Source organism: Brassica napus, chromosome C9 (assembly GCF_020379485.1).
Source record: "Brassica napus cultivar Da-Ae chromosome C9, Da-Ae, whole genome shotgun sequence".
Taxonomy (NCBI): domain Eukaryota; kingdom Viridiplantae; phylum Streptophyta; class Magnoliopsida; order Brassicales; family Brassicaceae; genus Brassica; species Brassica napus.
Window position 1 is genome coordinate 13,007,933 of NC_063452.1, and position 21,734 is coordinate 13,029,666.

General features: G+C 35.5%; 2 protein-coding genes across 2 annotated transcripts; one reads left to right on the forward strand and one right to left on the reverse strand.

The window, feature by feature from the left end:
* The first annotated feature begins 409 nt into the window (after positions 1 to 409).
* On the forward strand, positions 410 to 2,418 carry LOC106355388. Its single transcript, XM_013795351.3, has 2 exons — positions 410 to 433; positions 792 to 2,418. Exon 2 carries the CDS (start codon positions 795 to 797, stop codon positions 2,286 to 2,288), a length of 1,494 nt encoding a protein of 497 aa, XP_013650805.2. The 5' UTR covers positions 410 to 433; positions 792 to 794; the 3' UTR covers positions 2,289 to 2,418.
* Positions 2,419 to 6,877: 4,459 nt separating this feature from the next.
* LOC106355389 (putative F-box protein At1g31000) lies at positions 6,878 to 7,841 on the reverse strand. The gene has a single exon (XM_048770022.1). It carries the CDS (start codon positions 7,748 to 7,750, stop codon positions 7,013 to 7,015), a length of 738 nt encoding a protein of 245 aa, XP_048625979.1. The 5' UTR covers positions 7,751 to 7,841; the 3' UTR covers positions 6,878 to 7,012.
* Between the last annotated feature and the right edge of the window lie 13,893 nt (positions 7,842 to 21,734).

Here is a 21,734-nt window from a genome sequence, read left to right on the forward strand (position 1 = left end):
TTTTAGATGATTTTTAGGCATGTATCACGATCAGGCATAGATCGATCCACGACACTAAGAGCGGTCGATCCAAGGCACGGATCGGTCGATCCGGGACACTAAGAGCGGTCGATCCAAGTCACGGATCGGTCGATCCATACGTATGGGATCGGTCGATCCATACGTATGGGATCGGTCGATCCAAGGTAAGGCATGTCCGGTTTGATTTCACTCAATTTAAACTGGAAAACACCCATACAAACAACCACTCGCGAAAATCAGATCAAAACACTCATAATTTCATCTTCCTCTCCTCTCAAACTCTCTCAAACCTCTAAAGAACATGCAAATCGATTTTCATCATATCTCAACCGATTTTTGTAATTCTTGGTGCTAAACTCATTAGTTTTTCAAGCTCTATCAATTTCTACCATCAGTTTTCATCAAGACACAGGTATGACTCTCTAATTTTAGAATCAAAAATCGCCCTAGGGTTGGATTTAGGGGAATCTCCGAATTCTAAATGGAATAGCATCTAGGATGGTTTATTTGTGATGATTATACTCATGGGTTACCTAGATTGCCAATTTGTAGGATGAATTGCGATTTTGCCTAAAAAAAAAAAAAAAATAATTTAATTTTCTAGTGTAATTGAAAAACGAAAATTGGAATGGAGTGTGATGTGTTATTTTGAGTTTAGAGAAGAGATGTGTGTTAAATTTTTACATGTTTAGGAGGTTGATCAGAAATGATTATATAAGAGTGTTTTTCTATATGTCTCTTACTTGGGTTTTGATGAATTAATTTTGCAGATAATGCCTAAGAGACAGAAGAAGCAGAGTGAGCGTGGGGATTCCTCGGTACAGACTGCTAGGCTCAGCACAAAGGGCAAGTTCCGAAAGACGGATAGGTCTCATCCTGCGAATCGAGAGATAACCCAGCAGTGGGATATACATGATGATGATTTCTATGAGCAGATGAGGGGAGTGGAAATATGTCCGTCGCGCTTCGCTCACAGAGACACTACAGATGCATTGGGGATAACCGAGGATATTGAAGCCTTGTTCGCGAAGATTGGCCTGGGATACATCTTCGATCTTCACTGTGATTGCTATGCTGACTTGACCAGGCAGTTCCTCGCATCAGCCCGCCTCTACCATCCTGACGAGGACAACCCAGTTGCTGATAAGGCGATGTTCTCCTTCATTGTGAACAGGCAGTTCCACTCCATGACCATCTTTCAGCTGTGCGACGTCTTTGGGTTCGGGAAAGGACGTCAATCTTGTGTTCCTGACTTCCCGGAACACAATGATTTCTGGACATTCATCGCTTCAGGAAACTTCATCTCTCGAGAGGCCAAGCAAGCGAGAATACGTAGCCCTGTTCTGCGATATGCAGTGAGAGTGATCAGCAGTGTTATCTATGGGAAGACGGAACCCGCTGCAGTGACAAAAGATGAGCTAGCTCTTCTGTTCATCGGGGCTGGACACCTATGGCCTCAAGGCGCGGACATTACCTATGTTAGCGGGAAGGACATAAACATAGGAGCTGTGATCGCGGAGAAGCTTGCGTACTTCAAAGTTTCAGATACGAAGAGATGTGGGTTTGGAGCGGTTATCACACAGATCTTAAGGCATTGTGGAGTGTTTCTTCCACCTGTTGACAGAGTGGTGGATAAGAAGGGGATGTATCAGAACTTTTTCGACATGAGAGCACTCATTAGCAGCCACTACCTCACCGGCCCTTGGCGAGGAAGCATCGACAAGTCCGCCCCTCATATCTACCAGTTCCAGAACCAACAAGGGAGAGAGCAATTTGTCAAGCTACCCGATACCGCCATCACCGAGCTGACTGATCCAGGTGCTATCATATTTCTACCACCGCCTGCATCTCTCTGCACCAGACCCGCGACACTGAAGAAGAAAGGAGTCGCATCATCATCGACACACCAGCAGACACCACATGATGATATAGAGGAGGAACCTGAAGATGAGGAAAGTCTTTTCCCCACGGATTTCACTCCGTATATGCTGCCACCAGCACCTCCCGCTACTGCATCCGCTGCTGAGATCAACGCTTGGTCGATCAAGAGCCATCAAACCAACAACTCCATACTGCTGAAGATGTGGAAGGAATCTGCAACATTAAGAAGGGATGCGCATCACAGCCAGCTGTTTCTGGAGATAGCGATGACGACTCAGGCGCTCACGACACCGCTGCTGGACCTGAGGCAGCGGAGGACTCTGATGATGATGGAGCCTTGGAGAGGCGCTCCAAGAGGCGTACTGACCGCAACGCCTGATCGGTAATCTCTCTTGGAATTATTTTCACACCGAGACGGTGTGAAGTAAGTCTGGGGGAGGATGCTACTTATGTACCATATTGCTTTTATTTCTTTTATTTTCTTAGTTTATCGGATTTGATTGTGTTTTTAAAAAAAAAAAAAAAAAAAAAAAAAAAAAAAAAACTCTACGTATTTTTCTCAGACCCTGTGATGATTATTAGACTATTTCCTTGTGTGTTGTGCATTACATTTCATATTGACCATTTTTCAGGACTGTTAGCGCAGACAAACCGAGGAACCACTTGACCAAGCAACCTCTCCTTAAATCTTTTATCAAGTCTCGGTGAATTGTAATCGACTCAAATATTTTTGACCATTAATGAATTTAATTTCTTTTGACCAGGAATCAACATCAGGAAACGGTACACCATATACACATTCAGGATTTTCTTTACCACATTTTACCACTCTTTAATAATCCTGAATGGCCAGACTCATCAATAGTTTGGTACCACACCTACACCGTACCCTTTTATTTCATCTCCATGCATTCTTACACACTGATTATATGTGCATACATGTGCAAAAACAATGGAGAGATTAGGGTAGACATGGTTCATCCGACTGCTTAGGTAGGATCGGAACATTTAGGTGGTTAGACACGGACCTGTGTGTCTAGAGGTGTAAATGGAAAAATTGGGTGTTGTAAGTGTGTGATTGCATCGCAGTGTATATATTCGATTTCGGTTTGTATATGTTGTTTTCAAAAAAAAAAAAAAAAAAAAAAAAAAATAAAAAAAAAGAATATGATTCGATCGATTACCACAAAACATTTGCAAGTAATCGGTCCAAAAAAAAAAAAAAAGAGTTCATGTTTACATCTCATTCAGTATATTTGATTTAGACATTTTATTTTTATTTTATGTACTAGAGATGATGCTTTGTTTAAATTTGGGGTTAGAGTTTAAGATTTGTTGGGTTTTGATCATTTGAGACTTGAGTAGTTCGAAAACATGGTTATCAATATACTCGGTCTCTCCAGCGATTTTGCATAATGTTTTGCATTTTTTTTGTTATCGCTGATACCCACAAACACTTGAGCCTCACCTAATTAAACACTAAAACAGCCTCCCATACACCGAGCCCGTTATACCTGATGGAGATATCTTTGGTGGAAAGGTCACGCCCTTTTTAATGAATGTAAAGAGTTGATTACTTGAAACTGAGACTTGCAGGTCTGAAATATGGGAAGGTTTGCGAGGTCTTGGTAGGGATTTGGAATGAAAGCCTTGACAGTCTCTGATTCAAGTGGTTAGCGAAATCACAAGGTAAAGTCTACTGAGGGTTAGTGAGCTCCCAAATTTTAATCCTCTTTACTTGAGGACAAACAAAGATTCAAGTCTGGGGGAGTTGATATTCCGTGTTTTTAACGGTTTTAAACTCGTTTTGGAGCAATTAAATGGTCGGTTTTAATTAATGTTTTGGTCTATTTGATGCGTTTTGGTGTTCTTAAGTATAATATGCAGGTTACTAGATAGCTTGAAAGAAAAGAACGCATTCGGGATTTATTCAGAAGCAAGATAGACCGAACAATGGACCGAATGAAGTATTGATCGCACAGGACGTGGGATCGACCGATCCGGTCAATGTGGATCGACCGATCTCAGGCTTTCATGCACTAGATCGACCGATCCGGTCTATGTGGATCGACCGATCTCAGGCTCTACGGGCTCCACACGCACAAACGAGCTTTTCACTCCTTTTTACCCACTCCCCTCAAAAATTCAAGGAGGAACTCGACCTTTGAGACTCAGAAAAGACCAGGGGCGACCAAGGAGGAGATTTACAAGTTCTAGAGAGAAGATTTGAGTGTTTTGTACTTGTTTTGGTGTGATTTGTGAAGATTTGTAAAGGAGTTCATCTCAAAACCATTTGGAGAAGATCTTCTGAACCTTTACTCTGTTTTAATACAATCTTATCATGTTTTCTTCATCAAAATCGTTTTGTTCTTGCTTAGTTATGTGTGAGTAGTCATCTAGTTGGGTTTAGGGGTTCTCATAGGGGATTTCTTGATGTTTTGATCCATAAAACGTGTGTAGACTAAGGGATTACGTTTTGGTTCTTCATCTAATGGATTTCTTACTGCTTGAACTGAATTGATCACTTAGTTCATGATTTCAGATTGTTTGATGCACCGAAAGTGATTGTTTGAACTTCCGAAAATACTTTAGATGAGCAAAGTGTCCTTAACCCTCGGAAGTTGATGTTATTGCGCTTTGTGAACATATTGAACCTGTTCTTAATGCTTGTTTAGAAATTGAAACTCAGCGGAAGTTAGTGTGGAGATTTCTATAACATAGAGAATTAGCGCTACGGAAGTAGGTTAATTCTAATATCGTGTTTGAGTTCTAGACGGTTCTTAATATATCCCTGTGTCTTCCATTAATTGTATCTTGATTAAAAAGAAATCCCTGAGAATTCCCAATGCCCAACGTTTGTTTTAAAATAGTTTTCAAATCGTTTAAATCATCTTTTTACATGCTTGTTTATGCTTTGTGACACTAGAGAAAATTAAATAAAAACCAACAAAAATATATTTTGATTCGCTGTAGCTATTAACTTGTCTGCAACTTTACGTGTGATCATCGGTCCCTGTGGATTCGATCCCGTATTACTACTGCGTACTTTACTGTGCACTTGCAGTTAGATAATCGGGTTAAAACTCGAGACATCAATACCTTACATATATATTTTTTTTGTCATCAACAATACAGACTCATATTCACTCTGTGAACCAAACCGGGTGATCTGCATCCATGTGAACGACGAAAGACGGCTGTTTTTTAGCACTGCGTGCTAGACTATCCGTCTTTAAATTTTGCGTCCGTGGTACATAGATGATCTCTGATCGGGTGAAACTCTCTTTCAGGGTCTTGATATCTTCCAAATATGTTGGAAAAGCTAGCCATTCTTCTGGTTCCGAAACCATCTTCACCAATTGAGAACAATCTGTTGCAAACGTAATATGAAATTGACGTAAGTTCCTCATGCATTCCATTGCCCATAAAAGTGCTTCCATCTCCGCATGAAGAGGCGAAAGACTAGCCCTTACATTCCTCGCCCCCCAGTAATCCATCGAAACCTTCCAAAGTACTAAGCCAACCTTGTCCTGAAAACCTAGCACCCTCCTTCCACGAGGCATCCGTAAAACACCATCTTCATGAGATCGACGGCAATACCGTGTCTATTCTTGGTGTTGGCGTCCTCTGGTCATTTACTACTTGTGCCTCAGCCCATAATGTTGATTCTGTTTCCGCCAATTTAATCGTATCCATAGGATCTATATCCAAGTTGCTGAAAACTTTATTATTTCTACCTTTCCAGATATACCATAGAATCCATGCAAACTGGTGATCCTCCATCTGCGGGAAAACTCTCCAGAATAGATGATCCGTATTTGTGAATAGGGAACTTGTTGAAAAATAGACTGGGTTTGATGGTATCTTCGAAAGAGCCCAAACCTGGAGAGCTGGAGGACATTAAAAAATACATGATTTATCGATTCCTCAGGAGCTCCACATCGGGAACAACAAATATCCCCTTGAATCCCCCTTACCTGTAAATTCTTACGAACTACTATGCATCCTGTCACTAATTGCCATAGAAAATGTTTTAGCTTTGGTGGACACCGTATTTTCTGGTCTACCTTACATATAGATTAATGATATTTGTCAACAATGTTAGCTGTAGCCTGTAGTTGAATGTTATATCAAAATCAATGCAATTAAGTGTTGCTATTTTAGATTTTGTTTCTAATATTTTTACTCATGAAATTCTATAAAATTTCATTGTAAAAATGTTGATGTTTTCTTTTTAAAAACAATGATCTAATATTGAATAATACTTTATTTTAGTGAATTATATAGGTCACAGATCCAAATAGCACAAGATTTACTTATCTTCAAACTAAATAGAATTTTAATTTACTTTTACTAGCTAGTCCAAAACTCTTAAGAAAGAGTTATAAATAAAATCATTATCACAATGGATTAATGTGCGTAGTTTAATTATAACGCGTTATTGTTTCAGACATGGGAAATTGTTTAATTGTGTGTATAGTTGCGCTGTTCTTGGCAATAACTAAAGTTGGAGTGAAGTTAAGAGCAGCTTCATGTGACACGACGACATCACTATACAAAACATTATGTTTCATGTTTCTGCCTCCAGTCAATCAAATATAATATAATGAGCACAATAGTCCCATGCAATATAAACTTATTCAAGAAAAAGTTTAAAAAGAAAAAAAACGACATAACATTCTCTACGTAATCACAAGAAAGCAACATTGCAGAAACCGGTTGAAACCCTACTTCTATACCATAAGACAACCGCCTATTTATGAGTCTATTCGTCTTGTGATCGTAATAGAGAATAAAACACCGAGCGTACATGTCGTCGCTATGGTTGTAAAAGAAAACAATCTGACCCGTATGAGTAGTGCCTATGATGTCTATTGTAGATTTCCAACCACTCATCCAAGGAATGTGGACACAAATCCTCGACCATTCTACAGTATCTTCCATAACCCACAAATCAAATATAGTACTAGAGGGACAAGTTTGAACGACAAAGGTCACTTTTCCTTGGTAGTTTATCAAAGATAGACGATCCAAATCGTATAACCTCCAGGATAGTCGAGAAAGGAGACCCAACTTCTCGGTCCTCACATCCAACCTCATTAAGAACCATTCAGACATCCTTTTCTTTCCCGTGGAAGCGACATAATACAAAACCCCATTGATGCATAGTTTTAGGACAATGAGGACTAGTGTTACACTTAACCATCCTCCATGTTTGTGCAACTCTTCCTTCTCTTCCCATTAATGTAAACACTTTATGTTCAGAAGAAGGAACTTTGGAGTAGTCACCCACCTTATCAGACATGCACACTGCTAGCACTTTATATTGGGATTCAACTGGATCAAATCCGAAATAACTTCGAATGATTTGTTTTCTTGATCTCACTTTGGGTAAGTATATGGTCTTACCGGTGCTAGGGCTAGTTATGATTTGTTTCTCACCATATCCAAAGCTTATCAAGCCATTGACGTAATGAACATGGCTGGGAGACTGACTCCAAATCTCGCACGTGGTACGAGAGATAGAAGATTGAAATATAATCTCCTCCTCTACGAGAGTTGTTGATGGTGACGAGTAGAAAAACCACTTGTAGAATCCGTTTTGTTTTTCTATGTTATTTACAGCGTAGAGAAGACGTGGTGGATGTGGCTGAATCGAATGCGACGGGAACGATCTGATGAAGTCTTGGCTGCTGATGATAGTTGACCATAGCTTGGATACAAGGAAAAACCGAGACGCAACTTTTACAGGCAATCTACTCAAGATCTCGATCAGTAGATCGGGAGGAAGTGAGTTTGAATCCTTACCAATCTTTGTCTTTTTGCTGTTGTTATGCCTTATCATCATGGTGACCTTTCTTCTTTCTCGATCCCTAACCTTAATCTATCCGTCTCTCTCCTTTTATATGTTGATTGGTACATGATGGGTCAGTTTTGGACTAAGGTAACATGGTTTAGTAAAGTTACTGGGCTTAACCGCCTAACTGAAATTGGATTTTAAACAGGTCGGTATAGGTAACAACACAATACATTCTTTAACAGAATTTCCATAATTAAAAAATCTTTTCATCTATGACTATGTTTCTCTTTGCCTTTATAAACACGTCAACACCCCTAGAAACCCAACAAACTAATCATATACATGAGTAATACGTCAGAACTCAAACACATTAGTCGTGTGATCTAATAGCCGATGCGTATAATAGGATAGTGTCACTGCATTATTTTGAAATTCGAAGGTTTTCAAAATTTCCAAACGTTGTTTTCAAGCTCGTAAGACTTAATTAGAAACGATTTTTAGTAAGTATTATTGTTTTATTCAAAGCTTTATACATAATATTTATTTTGTTAATTAGTGAATCAAACTATTGTTTTGTAGAGAATTAAGCCTGAAACTATTATTTTAGGGACACATAGAACGGAATAGTTCAAGAGACATTTGATTTTATGTGATAATTCTCGTGAAAAAATAGCTCGGCAACCCCTATTAGTAAAAAAAAAATCAAATTATTTTGTCAACCAGTATCTGATCTCTCATTATATTAAAGTGCACGGTACAATGTATTTATACATCCTAACCAAAGTAAACGAGTAAATAATTCATTATAAATTTGAGTGTAAAATTGCCTTAAACCAATCTACATATATTGTTATTAACACCCATCTTGCCCAACAGATCTCAAAAAGGAGAAGGATAAAGCGCCTTGTCAATCCATCAGCGAGTTGATCTCCAGTCCTCACATGCATTATCTTCAAGAAGCCATCTTCAATCTTTTCCATACCCCTTATGACAATCATTCTTTATGTGTTTTGTCTTTTCATGAAAAATATGATTACTTGCAATATGAAGAGCAACAGTATTATATAGAGATGAGTAGGCAAAGAATGAGAAACGTGAAAATCATCATTCAAGACCTTATCAATCCATATCATCTCCTTTGTAGTCATACACATAGCTTTGTATTCAGCTTCAACTTAAATACAAGAGATTGTGTCTTGTTTCTTCGATCTCCATGATACCAGAAAATCACCAATGAACATAGCAAAACCTGTCACTGATCTTCTCGTATATCTGGACAAGCACTCTGAATCCGAGTATCTTCTTATATCAAAACTTGCCTCTGGCCCATAGAATAATCTGTCCAATAGTTCCCTTTGATAACCGTAAAACCTTGTGAACAACCTGAAAGTGAACATCAGTAAGAGCAAAAGAGTATTGAGCCAGTTTTGAAACAAAAAATGTAATTCTGGTCTCGTATAGGTCAAATACTGAAGTTTCCCAACTAGTTTACGGTTTTGCTTTGAATCATTTATGAGGATACCATCAATTTTAGAGAGTTTCTGGTTTGGTTCCATTTTAATGGATGGTGGTTTACAACCTGTGAACCCAATTGATTCCAATAAGTCTAAGACATACTTCTTTTGGCAAAGAGAGATCCCTTCTTCAGATCGAGCAATCTCAAGGCCAAGAAAAAACTTTGGAGTATACCAAGAACACAAAGTTTAAATGCCGAAGTCAACTGAGCTTTCAATTCAGAAACCAATTCATCATCTGTATTGGAATTCAATATGTCATCGACATATACCAAAACCACCAAGAACTCGTTATCAAAATGTTTGACAAACATAGTACGATCACCAAACTACTTCTCAAATCCCAAACTGGTCAAAGTTGTAGAAATCTTGATGAACCATTTGTCTGGAAGTTTGCTTCAAGTAGAAAATTATGCTCAGGGAATCGACATTGAAGGTGAATGAAGCTAGAATGTGAAGAAAGAGAAGAATCGAGCTTGGATTGAAGAGAAATCACAGAGAGAGCTGGAAACATTACTCTGATACCATATAAATTAGTGAAACAGAATCAAGATATTTTTCCAAACTGTTTATGATCTCTCATTTGATTAAAGTGTAAAGTACAATGTATTTTCCTAACCAAAGTAAATCAGAAAATAATTCAGTATAAATTAGAGTGAAAAACTGGATTAAACCAGTCTACATATATATAATGATACCAGTTTCAATGAAAAAACATAATTCAATGTCATTTATCATGTTTCAAACTAGGTGTATCCCACTTGACCACACCGAATTCAATGCAATCATTTGCATAAACTACATATAATACAAAAGTTTATTATTATTATTTTTGGTCAAGATACATAAATTTATTTTAAAATAAAATAAACGCAAAAGTAATCTCCGAATAATTTCCGAATCATCTCCGATTTTTGCATTAAGCGGTAGGTTCAATCCAAACATACGGATAACTCCTACCGACTTTTCGAACATTGGTTTATACTATATATATAACTCACATAAAATAATTTTCATCAATAAAACTCACATAACTTAATAATCATTATCAGCCAATTATAAAATAGTTAGATATAGTCATTTTAATTATTCTCTAGATCATTTTAATAATCATTATCAGCCAATTATAAAATAGTTAGATTTGTTTGCGGTATAACCAATTCGTCATTATGTTACCAATCAAGATAATATAGATAACACATGTTACTAAGTGCGGTTTTGACACTACACTGTTGCGGTCCAACTCTTACAATGAAAATATAATTAATTAATTTAGGATCCTAATTTTATATACCATAAAAAATATATATTTGATCACTAACTAGAAATTTAACAAAATATCCTAAATTTATTCATATATGATATTATTTTAACAGAAAACAATATAAATATAAAAATAAGATTTTCTATGTTGAACAAAAATAATTCATGTAAAAACAAAATATGTTTATATTATGCAATTTTTTTACCATACTAAATCTAGGCCAATTTTTATAGTAAAAACAAAACACAAACTAAAATATAATACATTAAATAAAATATATTTTTAAAATATAATATTAGCTAATTTGATCTAGTCACATAAAATATTTCAGCAACACAAACCTTTTAAATAAAAAATAAAATAAAATTGTAATAATTCATATAAAACTAATGTTTAAAAGTAAATTATTAACATGATGTTACATTTCTACATAAATAAATAAAATAATGGTGAATATATGATTAGTACAATTTCATAAAAATAAAATTTAATATAATATATGTAAAATTTTCAAAAAAACATTTGTGTATAAAAATAAAAATATTTTATATTTTAAAGATTATTTTTTAAAAACAAATATATATCTGCATAGACGTGCGGGTTTGACTCTAATTACCGTTTAATGGCTTTTTGCAAAATTGACCTACAACTTAAAGTCAAACACAAAACTAACCTCTTTTTTTTTGAAAATTGGTTTTGCCCTATTCACCCCACAAGTTCATATAATTTACGAAAATGCCATCAATTTTTTTTTTTTGAAAATGACATCTTTACTCTTTCACCCTCATCATCTTCAAGTAATTACAAGATTGCCATTGTCATCAATACCACAACCACCATGAACAACCAATTTGAAGCTCTTAATGCTCCCAAAATCGATTTACTCTTCTTCTTTTTCCATTCTTGTGAACTAAACACAACATATCTTTCACTTTCTCTCCACAATGAGCTAAAAAAACCCAAGATTTTGATTCTAAAATTTTTATGGTTCATAGAGTCATAGAAGCTAACGATTCTGGGTGGGTGACTTTCGTTTGTGATTCTGTGTGCTTGGAGAAGCCTTATGTATGCTAAGGAACTTATCTCACCAATTTAAGGTATGACATCGAGTTTTTTTCCAGATCTGTTCGTCAGACGACTTACTTGGGAAGTCGTCTGGCTGTAGACGACTTACCTGGAAGTCGTCTGGTCAACGCAAAGGTTATTTTTGCAATTGACTTTGAAATCTGTAACCTGAGACGACTGAAAGTTAAGTAGTCTACTATTGTTTGGTTTCAAAAAAATTTCCAAAGAACCTAGGCGACTTACATTTCAGTCGTCATAGGTTAGTTTTGCATTTGACTAGATAATTACAGAAGTTTGACTTCCCCAGACGACTTACATTTCAGTCGTCTGTCAAAAATTAAAATAATAATATTTTTTTAAAAGTAAACGACTTACAATTAAGTAGTCATAGGTTAGTTTTGCAATTGAAAAAAAAACTTCAAGATTTAATTATACACAGACGACTTATAATTCAGTCGTCCACCAGACGACTTACTTGTAAGTCGTCGAGGATTTTTTTCCGAGATTCTGGTCAAACCTCGTAAATCTTGGACGACTTACATTTCAGCCGTCTCGTGGACGACTGAATTATAAGTCGTCTGTATATAATTAAATCTTGAATTTTTTTTTTCAATTGCAAAACTAACCTATGACGACTTAACTGTAAGTCGTCTACTTTTAAAAAAATATTATTATTTTAATTTTCACTAGACGACTGAAATATAAGTCATCCAGAAAGGTCAAACTTCTGAAATAATCCAGTCAAATGCAAAACTAACCTATGACGACTGAAATGTAAGTCGTCTAGCTTTTTTGGAGTTTTTAACCAAACAATAGTAGACGACTTATTTTTCAGTCGTCCGAAATAACAGATTTCAAAGTCAATTGCAAAAATAACCTATGCGTTGACCAGACGACGTATAGTTTAGTCGTCTGGACAACTTAGATTGAAGTCGTCCGCGTCTTCTCCGCTAGTTTTTAAGTCTTCTACGTTAGTTTTTGAATAACTTGTATTTTAAAGAGTGATAAGTAACTTCAAGATATGTAAAACTCATATTTACAAAATATGTTCTCTCCCTTAGTTTTACTAAATTTGACTAAGTTTTTCAACGCAAACTTATAAAAAAATATGATATGCTTTGACTAGTTACTATTGTTTGTTTTCATCTCTTAAGTATTATTGTTATAGACAATAATGATGACTATTGTTATGAGTTGGAAGAAGGGTTAAATGCTTCTTAAAATGTTGTATCAATATGAAGCTACCAACATTCTTGTTTATTAAGATGAGAAAAGGCCATTGGAGTTTATTATTGCATATGAGAGATCCAAAGATAAGAAAAAGGCTACTGAAGTCTATTATTTCATTGATTTGTAAATGTGTAAACACATTGTTAGCACATTTAATACATCTTGGAAAACATTATTACTGATTTTACAAAAAATTCACAACTAAAAGAGTAGACATGCAATTCATAAAACAGACCACAAACAAAACTATTATAGATCATTCCTCTACAAAGACAAGCTTGGATTCCACTTGAGTAGACAAGACCAGACGACTTTTAAGAAGTCCAGACGACTTCCAGGAAGTTCAGACGACTTTGTCAGAAGACTTTTAGGAAGTTCAGACGACTTTACAGGAAGTCCAGACGACTTTTAGGAAGTCCAGACGACTTTCAGATGACTTCCAGACGACTTCCAGACGACTTCCAGACGACTAACAAGTAAGTCGTCCCAGAAGTCTTCCAGATCTGAAAAACCTGCATATTAAATCCAGATCTAAAAAACCTGCATATTCAAAAACGTTCAAATGGCTTAAAAACAGAAAAAATGAGTGGAAGATTAGATAAATCTACCTTTACAGAACACACAAAAATACATATCTGAAAATAATAGATCTACCTTTAAATTAGTGGAATATGAGTACCATCTAATTAAAAACCTGAAAAAAGATAGATTAGTAAGAAAGACCTGAGACAAAACTGTAAAATTCATATAAAGTTTGGTGTTTTCAAGTCAAAGAGATTAGAGTGGGTTTGGAGAGTTTTAGTTTGGGAAAAAAGTAAGAACTTTATACAACAAGAAGTTACCAAATGAAGAAAAATCAGACATAGAACTTACCAAAACGCTCAAAAAAATCCCGACGACTTCCTGGAAGTCCAGACGACTTTGTCAGAAGACTTCCAAGAAGTCCAGACGACTTCCAGACGACTTCCAGACGACCAACAAGTAAGTCGTCTCAGAAGTCTTCCAGATCTGAAAAACCTGCATATCAAATCCAGATCTGAAAAACCTGCATATCCAAAAACGTTCAAATGACTTAAAAATAGAGAAAATGAGTGGAAGATTAGATAAATCTACATTTATAGAACACACAAAAATACATATCTAAAATTAATAGATCTACCTTTAAATTAGTGGAATATGAGTACCATTGGATTAAAAACATGCAAAAGAGATAGATTAGTAAGAAATATATAAGACAAAACTGAAAAATTCATATAAAGTTTGGTGTTTTCAAGTCAAAGAGATTAGAGAGAGGTTGGAGAGTTTTAGAATGATGAACATTACATTTTTGTTGCAGCCATTTGAGAGGAGGAGAGAGAATGTGTAAATTTTTCTTTATATAGGGAGACAAAAAAAATCCAATTAGGTTAAATATTTTTGACTCATACGACTTCCTAGACGACTTACATTTCAGTCGTCTGTTGAAGAAATTAAAACTGACGACTTACATGTAAGTCGTCCAGAAGAGTTTAATATTTTTAGTGGGAAATTAAATATTTTTAGCGGGAAACTAAAATAGAAGACTTTCCAGACGACTTACAAGTAAGTCGTCTGGTTAAAATTATTTAACCGGGAAAATAATTTTTAAAAAAAAAATTTAGGCGGAATATTTGGACGACTTACATGTAAGTCGTCTGTTTTAATTTCTTCACCAGACGACTGAAATGTAAGTCGTCCGAGTAAAATGATCCGGTTAGGTTAAAATGTACATTGGTAAAATTAAAGGTTCGGTACGATGTGGACGACTGAAATATACGTCGTCCGGGTAAATTATTCAACATACGACTGAAATATAAGTCGTCCACACCCTAAACATAACCCGTAAACTTAATTATCTAATTAAAACTTCATAAAACCAAATCAAACTTGAAAAGTGTTTACTATACACAGAAATAAACACATATAGGTGAAAACTAATTTTTGAAAAAATCATTTTAGTTTTCCAAAATCTAACCCTAACAATACATACAATACTACAACATATGTTTGCCAAACTCCTATACCAAAGTATTTCATGATTCACTACTTCCACTTATCTATTTTCAAAACAAATCAATTTTATCATATCTTAATTTATATCACTCTTTATAGTTACTTGATTTTTATTTTTCACGCATCAAAATATTTTTTTACAAGATTTATAAATTATTTTTAAAATAAACTGGTACCAGACGACTTATACTTCAGTCGTCCAGACGACTTCCAACATCTCAGACGACTCAGACGATTTACTGGGGCTATATTCGTAAAAATGGCTTTTGTTTTTTTGTTTGGTCACAAGGTTGAGCTGTAATTTCACTAGGCTTTTAGGTTAGTTTTGCATTTGATTCAAGTTTGAGTATATGTTTGGGATTAAAATCAAGTTGTGGGTTAGTTTTGGCAAAAACCCCACCGTTTAAAGTGTTGTTTTGACAAAGGCATCATATTTGACGCGGTCTTTTTTTTTTAATTTTAATTCATTAAAATAAAAAAAATATGTATTTTAAAATGTAATTTTGTTCAAAAAATATAATTATTTAAAACACTAAAACCTAATTTCTATAACTGATACAATGATTTAGTGTTTTAAAAAACTGAACCGAACCGAAAACTATAAAAAAACTCAACCTAAACTAAACCTTTTTCTAATTTTTAGAAGTAAATATAATATAATTTTATTATTTAACTAAATTTTATTTTAAAAGTATATATTTTAATCATTCAATATTCTTTCATCGTCCACATGGATGCGGAGCCCCCAATTTGATATTCAGAGTCAGAAAGAGTCTGTTTTAAGTTGATGTCAAAAAAAAAAATCAGTCAATAGATATTATGAAATTAACCAAAAGTCATTATTTATCATATATTTTATTTAAACCTAAAAATTTGTTATATTTAATTTTAATTAGTGTTTTATAAATTAGTCTGGACTGACCGGTTGAACTGTAACTCATTCTTCCTATCTGCGAGTGTCAAAGATCATCTTTAAAATTAACTAGAAAAATTGATTAAAATTTTGGTCAAATTCATCCGATTCAATACCAAAACTAATTTTTAAATTTAAAAATAGAAAATTGTATGTTAAAAATATATTTTACCTTATATTTAATACTTATCTAACAAACCGTAAATTATTTGTTACCAATCAAACACTATCCCATAGTGCTTATTCTACAAAACTGCACTTCTCCCCACTTAACATATAAACTGCTAGTGGACCATATTGCATTCTAGTTCCACACGGTTTATATCATCAAATGCACATACCATTCAGACTCTAAGAACGAGTACAATTAACCTTTCACCAAAAAGGTGTGGTAGACTATTTAGATGATTATGATGATAGGGTCGGGAGGGACATAAGTTGCACAAATTCGGAATTCAGTTTTATTGGAAAAAGCTAATAAAGTCCCGATTTGTAATGATGTAAAACACAGAGGTCCCAATATGAATACGTGCAAAACTGTGGATATTTATCTAAATTGTATATTAATCATAGTGTCGTGCATGATTTCCTCAATATAATCTTAGTGTACTATAATAAACATTTATATGGTAGAAAAATAAGTCTCTCTTGGCATATATCTCCCTTTGAAGTTGCAAAAGACTTTAGAATTTTTTTTCAGAGGTTTTGTGTCATCGAATTGTTGTAGCCGAAAATTGAGAGCTACATCAAATGGCGTACGCTCACTATACCTTTTTACATGGCTACTTTGATAAGGGGGTCTCTTAGACATACTTCAGAACTTTCAAACTAAATCTAGTGGGCTTGTTTGTCAGCTTTGCTAAATTTCGTTCGGCCATTAGCAATTTTTTTAAATATTTTTATTTAGAATTAACTCTCTACTAGATAGTAATCCGCGCTTTGCGCGGAATAAGATGTCTATATTAATGTTGAAATGATATATTATGATTATATATAACATAAGGTATACTTTAAACGATAGTTAGATAGAAGTAAATGTATGATTATCATCAGGGGTGAAACTATAGATTTTTTATAATGAGTTCACTAATATTAAAATTTAATATATGGTATTTGCAAGTTTGAGAAAAAGCTTTGGAAAATATTTTTTTTATATTTCGCCTATCACGTTGTAGTAGTTATGGACTTAGGGGTTTAACACATAAAATAAAAAAAATGGATCAATAACATATTATAAGCAAAACAATAACTATGTGAAATAAAAAAAATATACCTCCTTTAGATTCCGAAAACATAGTTGCATAATAAAAGAAATTGAAAGTTATTTGACTCTCTAAATTGTAAAGGTTGTTCCAGATGCGACCAGCACGTGAGACTTGCTGGTGGTTCGCTCCTGAAAGTTTCTTCTCATCTTCAACGTCGTCTAATGCAGAACTCTCATGGCGGAGAAGGTGGTGACACTCGCATGCTTATATTGCTTGCTCGAGAGACTAATACGCTAAGCCGACATGATTTACAGTGATTCGGTCTCTTCGAAACAGAGATCACCTCATCGAGCAGTAACAAAACCGAATAAGACACATTTATCTAGAAATAGATTTTCAACGTCCTCTTTCAGCAATGAGATGCGGTTTTCAAGAACGTGAGTGCTCTGCTAAATGCATGAAAGCATGTATGGAGGAAATTTTTTTTCATTAACACTTGGCATCATACTAAAGTTTCATCGCTTTGTCGTCTCTACGGATCTGTCGACTTAATAGTGATAGATCAGATGGGTTAGCGTTTTTAACAGAAACGTATAGAGAAATAAGGAATCTTAATTGATGCTATGATTATATTGAGAGGATTCATAAATCAACTAATCGAACTTGAAGCTGAAGGTTTATCACGTAAAAGTGTTTATCGAGAAAAGTATAGATGGTATGAAGTTTTTTTAAAGGAATGTTAATGTGAACGCATTAAATCCACAGTTTTGGTGAGAAACGTTCTCTGCGCACTACAAGAAAACATAAGTTTAACGAGGGCGGTTTTCTTCGTGAGTTCGTCGTAAAAGAGGCTTTACGAGGAATTAGCGAGGAAACACATTTTCTCGTTACTCATCCATCGTAACACATATTTCCTCGCCAATTCGTCGTAACTTAGCGAGAAAAATATTTCGTTGTAAAGACGAAGTACATCATTTCGTCGTAAAGACCATGAAAATATTCTACGTAAGGAGGTCGCTATATTTCCTCGTAAATACCTCGAAACGTGTTCCTCGTAAACTACACGTAAATACCTTGAAAGTGTTTCCTCGCAAAATACACGTAACTACCACGAAAGTATTTCCTCGTAAAATACTCGTTTATCTTTCTTCGTCATTTCCTCGTAAAATACTAGTTTATGTTTTCTCGTCATTTCCTTGTAAAGTTTCCACGTAAATAGGTCGTAAATTAGCTACGAATTTACTTCGTATTTTTTATTTTACAGAATTTAAAAATATAATTAAAAAAATAATTAAAATTATTTAATTTATTAATAAAATTATAATTTAAAATAAAAATCAAATCAATACGAAAATATTTTATATATAAATAAGTTTTGAATTTATAATACAACAACCGGAAAAAAAACTAAGGGTCGTTCATCGCCTGGTAGAATTCCTCACTCCTCCACGCAACATTCGCCTCGTTATGTGTGTCGGATGACTCGCCTGGAATGAGATGTTGTTGTCGCATGTTCCTCAACATGGACTCCCATTCCGGATTTGTGGCCGCTATAACATCCAAGACGCCCTCGACTCCACCCATACGAGCTTTTGTCGAGGCCAACTCGTTACGCAGCTCATGACTTCATCATCCTTTCGCTGACCATAAGACGATGTCGCTCTCGGAACATCGTTGACGGAACCAATCCCCAACGTCCGTCCCTTTTTTTAGGGATAACCTTAAAAACAAAAAATAAATATTGTTAGTAAAAATTTAAAGTTAAATTAATTGAATAATAAAAAAATTAAAATTTTATAAAATTTACCTCCTCGTAAATCTTATCCACTTCAAGTGTGGATAAGGTGACGGGTAATCCGTCGGTAGACTGCTGGATCAGCTGGGTCTGGCGGTCTTCAACCCGAGCAACCACGTCGTTGTAAATTTGCTCGGACTTGCCATCTACAAATAAGCCCGCCTTGTTCTTGTGGGTCCTCTCGTCAAGTTCCATAAGAGACGGGAGATGTCCCGTCTCTTTAGCCTAAAAAATATTTAAGAAAGTTAGAATAAAAATATATATATTAAAAAATTTGTTTGATAAAATATTTAATTACCATTTCCATACGGACACCAGCGTGGGGTTTTTGGCCTGTAGTGTGAAGCATCGGCCCGTTCCGGTGCTCATCGACCGTGTTACGGGAGTTAGAGCAAGACTGGGCAATTCTAACGAAATCCGAAAGATGCCAATAACGGATGAGGCCATCCCACACATCAGTGGTGAGCTCAGCGGGTTTGCCACGCTCATACTCCTTCACGATCCAGTCACCCTTCTAGTTGGAGACCGTGTCCAACAAGCGAACTTTCGCCTACGCGTAAAACGCTTTCCTCACCTTCTCAGTGACCCCCAAAGCCCAATGATATTTTTGCTGTGGAAAAAATTAAATAAATAATTAGTTTTTTTAAAAGAAATATATATAAATCATGAAAAAATTAAAGTATATATAATTAATTAATAGAAACTTACAGCGTAAATTTTGAACCACGTCTTTCTGACGTAGTGAGGCGTCTTATTCCAGTTTAGATGTGGCATGGAGAAGTAACTTTTGATCGTGTCGGTTACGTCTGATGCAAGACATCCGTCAACACCCCACCTGGAAAAAACAAATTTAAAATATAAATTATTTTTTAATGTTATAAAAGAATTTTAAACGAATTAAAAAAAAAATTAATGTAACATACCACAAAGTTCCGTCTGGTCGGTCGGGGTCGATGACTGGTAAACCTTCTCTGTCTGGCAGACGGAGAATATCCTCGACAGTATATTGCGAGTTAGGAGCACTCGGAGGCACCATCAAATCGGGATGAACATCGGTGGGCATCGGAGGAGCCATCGGAGGAGGCACATGAGGAGACATCGTCGGAGGAGCCATCAGAGAAGGCACAGGAGGAACCGATGGTGCACTAGAAGATGGCGACCGAGAGACTCTCTGAGAAGACTGAGTCTCGGGGACAGTCTCCGGACCCGAAGAACCGGGAGCTGAAGAAGAACCGGGAGCTGAAGAAGACGACAAATCTAAATGACTACCAGGCTCACCGAACATCTCTCTGTAATGGGGAGTAAGTCTGTTCCTTCGAATCGTCTGGAAAAAAAATTAAGTTTTAAAATTAACATCAACATTATAATTCTCTACATTATCCACCTAATCAACACTAATTAACATAAAACCCGTAAACCTATCTAAATTCCCTATACTAACCACCTAATCTGTCCTAAACTAATCAAATTAGAGAGGAATTAGAGAGACTTACCATTGCTACGAAATAGAAAGGAAGTGGAGAGGAAGTAGAGATGAAAGAAAGAGTGAGCGTTCGGGAGTATATACAAGATTACTTATCCTCGTTATTTCCTCGTAAAGTTACGAGGAATTACAAAGGCCCGTGTTTAGCTTTACGAGGAATTACAAAGGCCCGTGTTTTATTGTACGAGGAAGTAGCGAGGAATTACAAAGACCCGTGTTTACGAGGTACTTACGACGATTTGCGCTTACGTGGAATTAACGAGCCCCGCATTCTTTATTTTTATATTTCGTCGTTATTTCCTCGTTGACTTACGAGTGCTTTAGGACGATTTCTTCTTACGTGGAATTAACGAGTCCCGCATTCTTTTTTTTATATTTCGTCGTAATATCCACGTTTATTTACGAGGAATTAACGAGTATTATGTTTAAATCCCTAAAATCCGAAACCCCAAACCCCATCTTCCTTATCTTCTACTTCATATATTCCAAACCCCAAACCCATCTACCCTTTAAACTCAATATATTTTTTCACCTCAATCTATTCTTTCCATTCCAAACTCCATTCCTTAATTTATTATCTCAATATCTTATTTATAAAACAAACTCCCACATTACCTTACACAAAATCAAATACATCAATCCGATAAATCGACATTCTCGTCATCACTAGAAACATCATCATTTTCATTAAACTCGTCTTCAACAGCTTCCTCTGTGGCATCGTCGGTAAGATCTACGTACTCGTGATTATGCGGATCAATGAGAAGGATGTCATCAATATTTTGTTCAGGTTCCTCGACTTCATTTTTCTGTTCTTCTTGCAAAGGTGGTTCTTCTCCACTGATGATTCGTCCTCGAGGTGTAACTTTGATCACGGCTAACCAATTTATACCCGAATCTCTCATCCGAGGGTATGGAAGGAAGCTAACTTGGTCTGCTTGTGAAGCTAATATGAAAGGCTCGAATTTGTTGTACCTTTATCCACCGTTGACAGCAACTACACCGAATTTGTTAAACCGAACACCTATGTTGACGACGGGGTCGAACCATTCACATTTGAAGAGGACGCATTTCAGCTTCAATATCCCTGAGAATTCGACTTCAATAATCTCCGTCAAGATCCCGTAGAAATTTGTTTCCCCTTTCACACATATTCCATAGTTAATGGTCGCCCACTGTCTACCATACTGATATGTGTGAAAAGTATAGCCTTGTGTGAAATACATATGTGATGTGGTGACCTTTACAAGTGGAGATTGAATTACTTCGTGTAACCACTTAGGATAATCTGCATCGTCGTCATAATCAACCTGCAAAAATAAAGAGAACGTTGAAATACAGATCATGTATGAAAAAAGAGTTTGAATTAATTAATATTTGATTCCTCAACCACTTAATAAAGCCTTGATCTTTCCTTTTGTCTACGTCATTTGTGGATATACCAAGAAATGTTTCTTCGACTTGAGAAACAAATAGGCTGTAAAATCACATTTTATATGAATGAATCTCTCGCAATTATATAATTTATATAT

Bases quoted from the DNA above. Each gene is read 5' to 3' on its own strand.
- LOC106355388 (XM_013795351.3), top strand. From the start codon at position 795: ATGCCTAAGAGACAGAAGAAGCAGAGTGAGCGTGGGGATTCCTCGGTA.
- LOC106355389 (XM_048770022.1), bottom strand. From the start codon at position 7,750: ATGATGATAAGGCATAACAACAGCAAAAAGACAAAGATTGGTAAGGAT.